This window comes from Pangasianodon hypophthalmus, chromosome 17 (assembly GCF_027358585.1).
Source record: "Pangasianodon hypophthalmus isolate fPanHyp1 chromosome 17, fPanHyp1.pri, whole genome shotgun sequence".
NCBI lineage: Eukaryota > Metazoa > Chordata > Actinopteri > Siluriformes > Pangasiidae > Pangasianodon > Pangasianodon hypophthalmus.
Window position 1 is genome coordinate 9,540,863 of NC_069726.1, and position 13,535 is coordinate 9,554,397.

At 39.2% G+C, this 13,535-nt stretch overlaps 2 protein-coding genes across 5 annotated transcripts in view; one reads left to right on the forward strand and one right to left on the reverse strand.

Annotated features, from left to right (window-relative positions):
* Positions 1–4,657: 4,657 nt before the first annotated feature.
* Positions 4,658–8,111, reverse strand: hmgb1a (high mobility group box 1a). The gene is made up of 5 exons (XM_026941936.3): positions 7,967–8,111; positions 6,205–6,364; positions 5,964–6,109; positions 5,646–5,820; positions 4,658–5,486 (listed from the first exon to the last, which is right to left on the reverse strand). The coding sequence occupies exons 2-5, from the start codon at positions 6,349–6,351 to the stop codon at positions 5,343–5,345; spliced, it is 612 nt and encodes a 203-aa protein (XP_026797737.1). The 5' UTR covers positions 6,352–6,364; positions 7,967–8,111; the 3' UTR covers positions 4,658–5,342.
* Positions 8,112–9,690: 1,579 nt separating this feature from the next.
* The window catches only part of uspl1 (ubiquitin specific peptidase like 1), a 34,932-nt gene continuing 31,087 nt past the window's right edge, over positions 9,691–13,535 (forward strand). For 2 of the 4 annotated variants that reach the window (XM_034312843.2, XM_053241138.1), the window contains exon 1: positions 9,715–9,832. The gene's annotated coding sequence lies outside the window, so the exon portion shown is untranslated. Of the gene's footprint in view, positions 9,833–13,535 lie in introns of all 4 variants that reach the window. The other 2 variants (XM_034312842.2, XM_026941931.3) reach the window with 2 other exon arrangements.

The following is a 13,535-nucleotide window of genomic DNA, read 5'->3' on the forward strand; positions in this document are numbered from 1 at the left end:
TCTGGTTGGTTAAAATCTATCCACTGTCCACTAATCGAGTCCTGAGTACGAAGGTGTTTGTGGCAACTGCAGCCCGAAAGCCACCACAGCTATCACAGTCCCAAGCCATTACAGTACAGCTCCCCATATGTGATCCCCAAGCCATCTCCACAGCCCACAGAAGGCACCATCCCCAGCAATCCAAATGGTTCTTCAGGCTGTCCATATGGGGCCACCCCCAGCAGCAGCGAGCGAACTCAACTGATGAGAACTCCAACCAGAAGTAGGGCATCAGAATGGGTCAGGCAGGTCCGGGGAGCAGAAGGGATCAGGATCACTGGCATCTCAGAAGTAGCATGTGTGGCTCGACAGAGAGTGAGAGAGAGAAGGAGAGATTGTTAGGTAAGCTTTTGTCCTCTAATGGTTAAGGACAATGTACTTTGCGTGCAGAGTGCAAGCAGGTACTCCAGCAAAACTAGCTATGACAGCAAAACTAAAAGGGAGAGCCAGAAGCTAACAAAGACATGAGGGCACCCTGGGACACAAGGCAGCCAGCCACTCCACCATCGAAAACCTGAGTGAACACGTGGGGGGGGTATCAACAGCATCCGAACATCCCAGTTCACCACAACACTCTATGCCTGTGAACCCTCCAGACCTGCCCCTGTACCTAAGAAAAAACTATTCACAAAAGGCTTGACTAAGCAAATATGTATTCAGCCTAGACTTAAACACTGAGACCTGTCTGAGCCCCGAACACTAAGTGGAAGGCTGTTCCATAACTGTGGGGCTTTGTAAGAGAAAGCTCTAACCCCAGCTGTAGCCCTCACTATTTGAGGTACCAACAAACAGCCTGCACCTTTTGATCTAAAAGACCAAAAGTTCGCTCAGGTACTGTGGCGCGAGACCATTTAGTGCTTTATAGGCGCAAGACCATTTAGTGCTTTATAGGTCAATAGTAGTATTTTATAATCAATACGAAATTTGATTGGGAGCCAATGCAGTATGGATAAGATAGGGGTGATGTGGTCATATCTTCTGGTTCTAGTATGGACTCTCGCTGCAGCATTCTGGACTAACTGGAGCTTTTTTATGCATCTACTGGAACATTAAGACAGTAAGGCATTACAATAATCCAACCTAGATGTAACAAAAGCATGAACTTATTTTTCTGCATCATGTAGTGACAATATATTTCTTATTTTAGCAATATTTCTGAGATGAAAGAAAGCGATCCTAGTGATATTACCTAAATAAGCTTCAGAAGAAAGACTAGAGTCGATAATCACACCAAGGTCTTTTACTGCTGCACATGATGAAACAGAAAGGCCATCCAGAGTTATTATGTAATCAGAAAGCTTACTTCTAGCTGCATATGATCCTAGTACAAGTACTTCTGTATTGTCAGAATTAAGTAAGAGAAAGTTAATAAGCATCCAGTTTCTAATGTCTTTTACACATTCCTCAACTTTATTAAGCTGGCGTCTGTCATCTGGTTTTGCTGAAACATACAATTGTGTGTCATCAGCGTAACAGTGGAAGCTAATACCATGTTTACGAATAATTTTGCCCAGAGGTAGCATATATAAAGAAAAGTGGGCCTAAAACAGAGCCTTGCAGGACACCATACTTTACCTTAGTATGCGAAGAGAAGTCACCATTTACAAACTGATAATGACACAAATCTTATCTCCAAAAAAAAACCTCAAAATTCTTTTCTTACCAGTTCTGAGAGAAGGCCACCTGCTGGTTCGTTTGGACAATTGTTGCCCAATGTTGGTCAGATACATCAACTTGCCAGTCATGGCACGAGGCCAGATGGTGGTCACTTTGGAAGCTCACACATGGTTTGCCTCACTGTGAGTGACTGATGTACAAATATGTGCAGCTGATGTGTGAGTGACTGATGTGCAGGACAATTCTGCAGTGGGTGCACTTTTTGGCAGGGCACATTTAAACTTTTTTGCCTATGCCAGAGTAACTTATTTTTAACTGTGATTCTCACTGGTGGAGCAGGACAGTCCTTTAGATCAGGACACACTAGCCCATGATTGACCTCACTACCTACTGTGTATGTTTCCATCTCTAGGCCTATAGGTTAATGAAGCACAGGCTGAAGACTCTGTCCCTATACTGTACTTTAAGAGATGCTCCTGAAGGCAAGTCCCTAGGACACAGTCCTTGTACACTGGAAATTGTTCCATGAATGATGTGCACTCCATCATATGGACCCAGTACACTGTTCAGTGCCAAAAGCACTAGCCTTCCTGCAAGGACTGTTAGATGGTGGAAAGTGTCCATCTACTTTAAAAGTCTATGTGGCAGCCATTGCAGCATGCCACAACACACCACAATACAGATAATGGTGTCTCACTGGGGGCTCATAAAATTTGTCACAGACTTTCTGAAAGAAGCCAGGTGCTTTTGCCCACCATGCTTCCCCAAGAACCCAGTCTGGGATCTCACCCTTGTACTGGAGTCCATTAAGATTTTCTTTCGCGATTCAATACAGGATACTAAACTAGATAACACTGCAGTGACCTTGGGGCTGAACCCAGGGTTTCTGCCTGTGGTACTATATACGGTATTATCTGTTATGGAGGAAAGACTCAGGACACCCTGTCAAAGCCGAGACTGACCCACTGGGTTGTGCATATCATCATCCCTGCCTACAGACATACCACTCTACATGGAGCGTCATCTCCTCATGGACAGTACTTAGAAGTTTGCTGCTCCAGGAAGTCTGTGCTGCAGCTACCTTGGACCCTCTCTAACGTCTACAAATTCCAGTGGGATGACTTTGGCAATCATATCCAAACACCCTTCTGGTCAGTCATAGAGAGAGCCATGATATTGGGGTATAGGCAGGCTTGGGAGTAACAGAATACATGTAACAGCATTACATAATCGGAATACAAAAAATGGTCACTGTAATCCGTTAGTTAAATGGGAACAAAATGGGAACAACATCAAAGTACAGTGCAAACTATGCCTTCCAGCTGTGAAGATGCTGTCTTTATTGAAGGACTCAACATCTAATTTAAAGAAGCATTTCAAGTCAAGTCAAGCGGAGTTTGTCATTTCAACCATATACAGCCATTTAGTACATAGTGAAACGAAACAACGTTTCCCCAGGACCAAGGTGCTACATAAGACAAACACAGAACAACACAGAATTACAAGGGACTACATAAATTTATGCATAAAGTGCACAAGTGCAAACGTGCAGACAGCACAAGACAGTACAATGACTACTGGGATAGACAATGGGCACAGTCCCAGTGCAGCGCCGACCAGTACACAGTTCTATTTGAAAGTGAATCTAGTGAGAATAGTGCAAAGAGTACAAGAGTACAGTATAAGTAGCTGAAATAGTGTAAACATAAGAGTAGCAGCCTATGTACGGTATAATAAATATTGCAGCAGCGTAATGTAAAAACCTGCAAAAAAAAATTGCAAAGAGGATGGAGGATGCTCAGTTGTGTGTGTATATATATGTATGTATGTGTGTTCCTTCAGTCCAGTTTCTGAGTATTGAGGAGTCTGATAGCATGGGGGAAGAAACTATTGCACAGTCTGGTCGTGAGGGCCCGAATGCTTCGTACCGTTTACCAGACAGCAGGAGGGTGAAGAGTGTGTGAGAGGGGTGTGGGGGGTCATCCACAATGCTGGTGGCTTTGCGGATGCAGCGTGAGGTGTAAATGTCTGTGTTGAAGAGAAGAGAGACCCCGATGATCACTATCCGCTGAAAGGTCTTGCGATCCGAGACGGTGCAATTCCCAAACCAGGCAGTGATGTAGCTGCACAGGATGCTCTCGATAGTCCCTCTGTAGAACATGGTGAGGATGGGGGGTGGGAGATGTGCTTTCCTCAGTCTTCTCAGAAAGAACAGGCACTGCTTAGTTATGGAACTGGTGTTAAGCACGGAAATCATGTTAGCTAGGTTATCTAAAATTATTTATTTAATTTTTTTTTTTAAGTAAATGTCTAAACCAATGAAAATGTGTCCCAAATTACCAAATATCATTAAAATGGCTTTCAGTCAGATTTAACAAAATCTATGAAAATATTTTGGAAACAAATCACATAATGAGCTATTTTATTTTATTAAGGACAAGAAAGCTTAGAAAATGTGGAAATTCAAAACCTGTCCCAATATATCTGAATTCACCCTAATTGTAAAATATTACTACACAACATATTTCATTGTTTTTACTGTATATGGGCCATATGACAATGAAGAAAAAATAGGTCTCAAAGAAGTAATGTATGATCCTTATCAAAGGATTTCCATGTTCATAGGAAAAGCCATTTATGAAAGTGTTAGGTGTTTTTGAATTGTTAAAGATGGTTCAGAGGATCCTAGACCCCAAACAGGTGAGGATTAAGATATGTGAAAATGGCTGTTTTTAGCATTTTTAGCATAGCCCTGATTAAATGCTTAAATATGCTTTCAATATATAAATTTATAGACATGCCCATTGCTTGATAGAACTACAAGAACTTGTTTTCACTTTAGGAATTAAGGCTGTCTAGTGAAAAACATACTGTGACAATTTGGTGTCACTAGATGGCAGTATATACTTTTATTTCCTACATCAACATCAAGCAGATAGCTGATAAATGGGATACAAAAAAAAAAAAAAAAAAAAAAATAAAATTCTACTTCACAGTAACATACACAAAAACTAAATTCAATTTTATTCTCAACCTCCCAGCCCAATTTTATTGCAATGTAGAAAACTGAAAACATTTTTATTAAAAAAAAAAAAAAAAGTTTATTGATGTCAGAAGCATACCAGAATGTCAATGTAACAATTGCATTTTTTCTCTTCTTTTAATCATTGTGGCAATTACAGTGGTATTCGAAGTACAATAAAATAACTGATACGGAATTTTACTAACAATAGTGATGTGAAAGAAATTAAAAAGAAGAAAAAAATTAATTAAAAGATGTGAACTACAACCTCACATTAAACTAGGTTGTGTGATATGCAACCTAAATATCCAATTCCAAGCCAATTTTTTATTCAACCCCCTCCCCACGCCTCAATTCCAACTAGACTGTAATGGGGTAATATAGTGGCTTTAGGGACTACCATTACCCAAAAAAAAAATAAAAAGAAGGTGATGAAATTCCAAGTATTGTGAAACAGGAGTGGATAGGAGGAGAGACAAACACATTACACTTTTGTAGTGTTACTATACAAAAGGGGGGACTGTACAGCTTAAAAACCATATAATATACACTGTCTTAACTTTTTCACTTTTCCACATTTGCCTATTTTATGGCCATAGTTAAGTGTGTACAGGGGGTTAAATGCTTTTATAAACAAGAATCTAAGCTCTACTTTGTAACCAATTTACTCATCATCCTCATCATCCTCATCTTCATCCTCCTCGTCATCATCATCATCATCATCATCGTCATCATCAGCTTTGTCTGGCTTGGTGGGTGCTTTGGCAGCACCCCCTACAACTTTTCCCTTTCGATATGCAGCAATGTCCTTTTATTTAAAAAAAAATAATAAAATAAGAATGTACACAGTGATTAAGACTTAATTCCCTTTACCAATAAACATTCTAAAAATTAACGAGTTAACTATATTCTAATTAATCCCAAAGGACTAATTCAGACATTTTGTTAACTGTAAATAAATAAATACCTTCTCATATTTCTCCTTCAGCTTGGCTGCCTTCTTTTCATAAGGCTGCTTCTCTTCAGCAGAGGTCTTGTTCCACATCTCTCCAAGCTTCTTGGCCACATCTCCAATAGACAGACCTGGGGTCTCCTCTTTCACCTTGGGCCGATACTCCGCACAAAAAATGAAAAAGGCCGACCTAAAGAGCAAGAGTGAGCATGAGATGCCTTTTTTTTTTTTTTTTTTTTTTTGCATGTCAAAAACTGTAAAACCAAACATCGCACTGATGCATATCATTAAGATTAACCTAGGCTATACAGTGGAACCCTCTAAGGTTCTTACGGGGGTCTCTTGGGAGCATTGGGGTCCTTAAACCTCTTCTTCTTTTCGCCTCTGGGAGGAACATAGTTCTTCATCTCCCGCTCATAACGCGCCTTGTCAAGTCTGGCCATCTCTTCAAACTTGCCCTTTTCCTTGGCTGACATAGTCTGAGTCAAATAAGAATAGTTTGCAATAAAGACAGGAGGAAAGAATTACACACAAATAAATTTTATTTAAAAATTTACACTAAAGTTCTATATACCTTCCACCGCTCAGAGCACTTTTTAGAGAACTCTGAGAAGTTGACCGATGTGTCAGGGTGTTTCTTCTTATGTTCCTCTCTACAGGTCTGGACAAAATAGGCATAAGAGGACATTTTGCCTCTTGGTTTTGCTGGGTCTTTCCCCATCTTCCTGATATCCCTGAAATAGATAAAGTATTGAAAGATGCTCCACATCACCAACGTGTACAGTATATTCAACGTTAGCGCTCCCATTAGGCTAGACTTCGTCTGGATGCTTCATTTTTTGTGTAGATCAGACGCCAATATTTTAGGTATTTTCCCTCAAGTGTATACACCTTGCCTTTGCAGAAGATTAGGTACATACTTTCTCGATTACTGCGATGTATTTACGTTTTTTTTTTAACGTTAACCTTAAAAAAAATAAAAAATAAAAAAATCTAATAAAGTTCAAAATTAGTAATAAGTAAAAGCAAATTCACTATTAATGTAAGTTCTATTTATGTTATAATATCATATAAAGCGTAAAAAAAAAAAATTAAAATTTTAAAATAATAAACATAAATATTGCCTATTGAAATACGATTTTCCCTATGCAATCATACAGAGCAATGGCGCACAAGCCGTCTTGTTGAGGGAAAGGAGGTCAACAACGACGGCAATATTTCTCCTTCCATTTTGTGAGAAAGGCTTCTTCATGAAAGAAAGTACTCCTAAAATGTCTCCACCCGCCTTCCTGTTCGCTTTTTAACTCGACAAATAAATCGCGACAATCAGTGTTCTTGACCATTTTTTTCCATCGGAAAACCCTATGCACTCGTCCCGGTGTATAGTAATACACTTGGTCTGTACTAAGTCTATGTGCGGACTGTGTAGAGTTTGCAGTAGGCTCGGAATGGCCGCTTGTCTTCATGCACTAACACTGAGAATATGGCTCCTTCTCTTTGTGTCAATGCTCAGCCATTACACTGCATGGAATAGGGGGCAGAGCGACCGTAATACCCACCTCAATTCAACCGCGAAATAAACAACGTTTCCATGCACGGATAATTAAGAAAAAACATTCGTTGGAACGATGAAAGATTGAAATTTTATTTTCCAGTGAAATATGCTTCGCTTCATGGTCAATAACTTTAGAAAACACGGTTTGAAAAAGTTGATGTGAACTGCGCTTGTCACAGGCTATGTGGCTTCGCCTTGTTTCTTAAGCGAGTACAGTCAGCCATTACACAGTGAAGAGCAAATCTGGAGGCATTTTAATCCTTGTTTAAGTGCTGCTAAAATTACCGTATAAACAAATACACATATAACTTATATATATTTTTAAATAAATTATATTTTTCCTCTGTTATTTTTTTTTCCTTTAGATGCTTTCACATGCGAGGCATCTCTTGCTATGCACTGCAACGGCTAGCTAACTGATTTGCTAGTTCGCTAGCTGCCTGCCAGTATTGCCGTCCATATACCTTGTTTGTACGCAATTCAGTCACCCAGTCGCCCGTTAAACATTTGCTATTAATAATATCTAATACATGTAAAATTATGGCCATTAATGATTTAACATATGCAAAATAAAATTTTTACTATCAAACAATTTCTCTAGGTAAGGTTATATTCATTTTACTTAAATGATAAAACCATGAGTATTTTGTTTTATCAATATTTTATAAAAACATAAAAACATCAAATGCAGACATCGTAGACCTGTTTGCAATTCAAATGTGTGTTATTGCATTATCCTAACAAATTTTATTAACCCATACTTTCTACAGATGACACTCACCAAAGACTGCTGCCGATTCTCAATGTACTGCAATGGCTGTGTGGAGGTAATAGCGATACGCAGTCTTCTCACTCTGCTCTCGGCTCTGTAACATTACTCTCAGTAGGGCTCGTGTCCTATTGGCTACCGCCAAGCCGAACGTGGCTCTGATTAGCTAAAAACCTTCCATTGTTCTAATAACAGTCCTGGCCGGATTGGATGTCTTTTGTGAAACGTCATGAATCTTTTAAATGGCGGGCTAATACAAACTGCAGTGTGTTTCAACGCTGAACTTGAAGCAGTGTTGGTAGACAGTGTGCGGTGTGTAAGCTATAGTATTATAGTTCTATGTGCGCCACACGGAGCATTCAGTCAATGGGTTTATATAGAGGGTGGTAGGGAGCGCTCTAGTATGATAGCAAATACTGAATGAAATAAATCATTTCAAGGCTGCCACACTGCTTAACTCACAGTCTCTACCTTCTTAGATCAATTTTAGCATAATATGCAATGACAGTTTACATAATTTTGTGTGGATTTAAATTACTTCCTGTTAATGAGCCAATACTGTTTTTAAAAAGCATCTAAAATTTACAAAGGATGGCATGACAACAGCTTTTCTAGTTTCTGGTGTGGTTAATTGGAAATAATCATATAATAAGTAATTTCATATTACATTTTTCTTTTCACAAAGGAAACAATGCTTGCACACTCAGGCCATTAAATACATTCAAAATTAAATGTTTTCTTTCACCTTTGGCTGTTTAAGGTGAATTCAGTAGCATACTTTCTTTGGTTGCATAATGAATTAACTCTGAAAAATTTTGCAGAAGGTATGCCATCTACTGCACTATTACTGAATCTACTGCAGCAAAATGAACAGAGTTTTATTTAAATTTAAAGGGCGAATGATAATTAATCTGTAAAGGTTTTATCTTTATTCTGCCTGTATGTCTCAATCTATCTGCCTTTCTTGCATTTGTCATTGTGTTATCTTAAAGTTATCTAGATGACAACAACAACAACAACAACAATAATAATAATAATAATAATAATAATAACATTTTACAAGTTAACATACCTGTACTATATTTACCATAACCACACCTATGTGTGTTTTATATGACTAGTAATTTGAGTAGAGAGCAAGTCCTGTGACTATAAATTTCTTATTTTTTTATTTTTGGAAAACATGCAAACGTATATTGTTGAGGGGTGGTGTTTGGGGTGGGAGGGGGTGGTGGTTGACAGTATTTCGGTAGATAAGCAGCAGGAGCGTCCGAAGGGGCGCAGAAGCCACTCTGTCCTTTTATTTCACTGGATGAGCAGCTTCAGCTTCAGCCTTCACACGCAGTTACAAAAGCATTTAACTCACATATTGCACACATATTTTGGTGTCTAAATCACTGTCATAGACCAGCTTGACCACATCAACCTAACCAAAGCAATTAAATAATTAATTGCTTGATCATAGTTAATAGTTACTAGATCATTTTGGTGCAGTGTTTGATTTTTTGTGAAATGCATATGATCAGAAGCAAAAGCAATCCGAGAAGATAATCAAAACTTAAAATGACAAAAGCCCGACAGAAACGGAAACGGTATTAAAATGGTAATAATAATAATAATACTAGGCATTACGACTTCAAACCAGTTTACGCTTTATTAACTTACTCTGTTGTTTAGCTATTGCACGTAAAATCCTAGGGGTGGCGTTGTTTTGCTTGAATATTTTTTGTCTGTCTTAAAAATCACGAGACCGGAAGTTTAACGTTGATCCTCCGTCAGAGGCTGCGCACACATGGAGGACTGAGATGCAGGCGTGCTGTGTCTGTCAGTCAATAAACGCCGGTTTTAATCTTTGTCTGTGGCCTGGTCAGTTCAGAGGTATGTACCCTGTGTTTTGAATTAATATCATTAGTTATATTATAGCGAAGGTAAATATTTATGCAGTTTCTAGAAAGTGCAGGCTAATCAATTTAGTGACTAGCTTAGCTTTTAGTAATATCGTCACTAGCTCGATAAAATATTGTATTGTGGTTATACTGTTGCATATTGTGATGCTAAACGCTCGATATGGTCTATTTGGTATGGTCAAATGTGGCCTTAGAAAAGCCCGGGTCTGTATATTGACTTATATTGAGAAAATTAGAAGTTTTATGCCACACAGTAAGTAAATGATTAGACTTTACTTACAAAGCACATTTAAAGCAACAAAAGTTGACCAAAGTGCTGTTCATAGAATGATACTTTAAGGTCGAAAATAGTTAAATAAAAAATAAACACTTTCCCAGTTTAAAAAAAAAAAAAAAAAAAAACAACCTTTGCGCAAGTGGTATCAAAGACTTGCTGTAAGCACGATATTGTATTCACAGCATCATTTAAGGTGGAACGGGAAATGCAAATAAGAAACCACATTCAGCCTCGTCTTGTTCTAATTCATGGGTTCTCAACCTTTTTTGGCCAGTTACCCCATTTTAAGGTGCCAAAATTCTCATGACCCTCTCCCATTAAACAATTACATGTGGGGTGTTCCTGGTATGCAGTGGTTAGTATCTACCAAAAGTGGTCCAAAGAAGGACAACAGGGTCGTGGACGCGCAAGGTTTACTGGAGCACATGGGGAGCGAAGGCTAGCCCATCTGGTCCGATCCCACAGAAGAGCTACTGTAGCACAAATTGCTGAAAAAGTTAATGCTGGCTCTGATAGAAAGATCAGAACACACAGTGCATTACAGCTGGCTGAGAGTGCCTGTGCTGATCCTTGTCCACTGCCAATTGCGCCTACAATGGGCATGTGAGCATCAGAACTGGACCATGGAGCAATAGAAGAAGAAGGCATGGTCTGATGAATCACGTTTTCTTTTACATCATGTGGAAGGCCGGGTGCATGTGCGTCACTCACCTGGGGAAGAGATGGCACCAGGATCCACTATGGGACAAAGGCAAGCCGGCAGAGGCAGTGTGATGCTCTGGGCAATGTTCTGCTGGGAAACCTCGGGTCCTGGCATTCATGTGGATTTTACTTTGATATCTACCATCTACCTAAACATTGTTGCAGACCATGTACACCCCTTAATGGCAACGGCATTCCCTAATGGCAGTGGCCTCTTTCAGCAGTATAATGCACCCTGCCACACTGCAAAAATTGTTCAGCAATGGTTTGAGGAACATGACAAAGAGTCCAAAATGTTGACTTGGCCTCCAAATTCACTAGATCTCAATCCTTTCGAGCATCTGTGGGATGTGCTGGACGAACAAGTCCGATCCGTGGAGGCCTCACCTCGCCACTTACAGAACTTAAAGGATCTGCTGTTAACGTCTTGGTGCCGGATACCACAGCACACCTTCAGAGGTCTTGTGGAGTCCATGCCTCGACCGGTCAGAGCTGTTTTGGTGGCACAAGGGGGACTTACACAATGTTAGGCAGGTGGTTTTAATGTTATGGCTGACTGTGTGTGTGTGTGTGTGTGTGTGTATAAAAAAACTAATTTAGGGATGCTGCAGTGATTTCTGGTGAGATACAGCTCGCCGTTTTGAAACACTTACTACTTATGCTTCTTCCTTTGTATCACAGAACTGTGAAAACAAGTCTGTTAAACACAGATATGATTTCGGGGCATGTACATTTACCATATCACAAGCATTGGTTATGTGTGCATTTAAAGCAGAGCCACATCAGCATTTTTGTGAGCCATTCAAAGGTGTAAACTAAAGCTATTAATTTTTAAAGTATTATCTATTCTACCACTTAAAACCAATAACCTAGGCTCTGAAAGTACAGTAGGTCTATAATACGTTTATAACAAAAAGGTATAACTAACTATACAGCTGTATGTCTAACATTGTTTTGCACAGATGACTATTTTCAAATAAATTAGATAATATTTTGCTATTTCTAATGTTTCATTTGATTTTATTTTGGGTTAAAATTGGTTGACAATAGCTCATGCACTGAACGATTAAAAAAATTTGTGCCGTCACCGCTCCTACTGCTGCGTGGCACTTTTCAATTGAGTTGTACAGATCACTAGATCACAAAGTGACGTGTGTGTGTATTTCCTCATCCCTCTTCAAGTTAATTCCTGGCCACTGACAAACTCCAATGTGTTTCTAAATCCTTTTTTCAGATGTGACAGCAGGCACAGCAGATAAGCGTTGATTTTCATCAGTGTTTCAGCACTGTACAGTGGCATGTAAAAAAATGTGTGCAATTGCTGAAAGTGTGGATCTTATGTAAATGCTAGCTAGTGTGAAACTGCCGTCAGCTTTGATAATATATATATATATTTTTTTTAATAGATTGTGGCAGTGTGTGCTTGAGTCTGACTCGTGCTTTAGATGCTCTTCTTCCTGGCTTTACAAGAGGCAAAATATTTGATAATCCATATCTCTAACCATGACACATTCCAGGAGCATTCACAGCAGGTGGCTCAGTCTCTTCTGTCCAATTACAGACCACAAGCGTTTTCTTAAAATTATAGAAAGATTTTAAAAGATTTTAGAAAAGGAAGGCTCTCTTGACACATTGCTAACAGGCATTGTGAGGTGCGGCTATATCCTCAAAGAGCCGGAGCTTCTCAAATATGCAGCTAGCAATGCTAAAGATCGATGTACCTAAGAATTTGTGTGGGTACATGTTCTGTGAATTGTTTAAAGAACTTTAGCTCCGATCGATTTTCTCTCTTTTCTCAGCTACAAAGCGGCTTGCTTTTCTTCTGTAGCCAGCTCTCTGATCTTCATGTTGGTTTATCTATTTTAACAAAAAAAAATGCAGTCTTCACAGGTGAAACCCAGGGCTCAAACCAAGATTAGACATTTAGAGTTATTATTTCAACATTCAGTCTAACAGGGCACACCTGGGCAACAAGAACCACCTGTCAGTCACATGTTCCAGTATTTTCGATTACTTGAAAACTGGGTGGGTTCAAACAAAAGGTGCAATATTCTAAGGTGTTTAACACATCTCAGCGTTTCCCACAGGATTTTGTGAGAATGTGGTAGGTGGATCTCTAGGGGGGTCCAGGGGCATGGTCCTCTATAAGAAAATTTTGTACATTTTAATGTTAAATGCATCAATCTGGTGCACTTTGAGAGCAAAATTAAGAGGCTAGCTCTGTGAAGAACTTTGTGCTCTTCTAAACGATTTTGTGTGCTAGTAATAATTTAATCATAAACACATGTTTGTGTAGATATGAATGGCGATGATGCGGCAGAAAAGTCACACCCACAAAGCATGGTAGATGAAATGGAGTTTAACATGGTTCACAAATGGTCAAAACACAGTTGACTAGAACATACATACATTTGAGCCATGAAAGAAATGAATCAGAATTGGTTACCTTTTGTTGAATTGGTTTATTTATTTATTTTTTTTTAGAAAATAAAAAAATATACAGGATGGGGAAGACATGGTTCAACTCACCCTGCATCCCTTTTGGTAAACTATGCACCCATGAATTTGGACATTTAATTTTCCTGGGCTTTAGGAAAAAACAGTTCTAATGCCCATTTATAGTTGAATTCCTCTGGGCTTCAACTTCATGGAGACCTTCAGGCAGACAGCCAGGTGCTCTCCTTGCTGCCTGTCA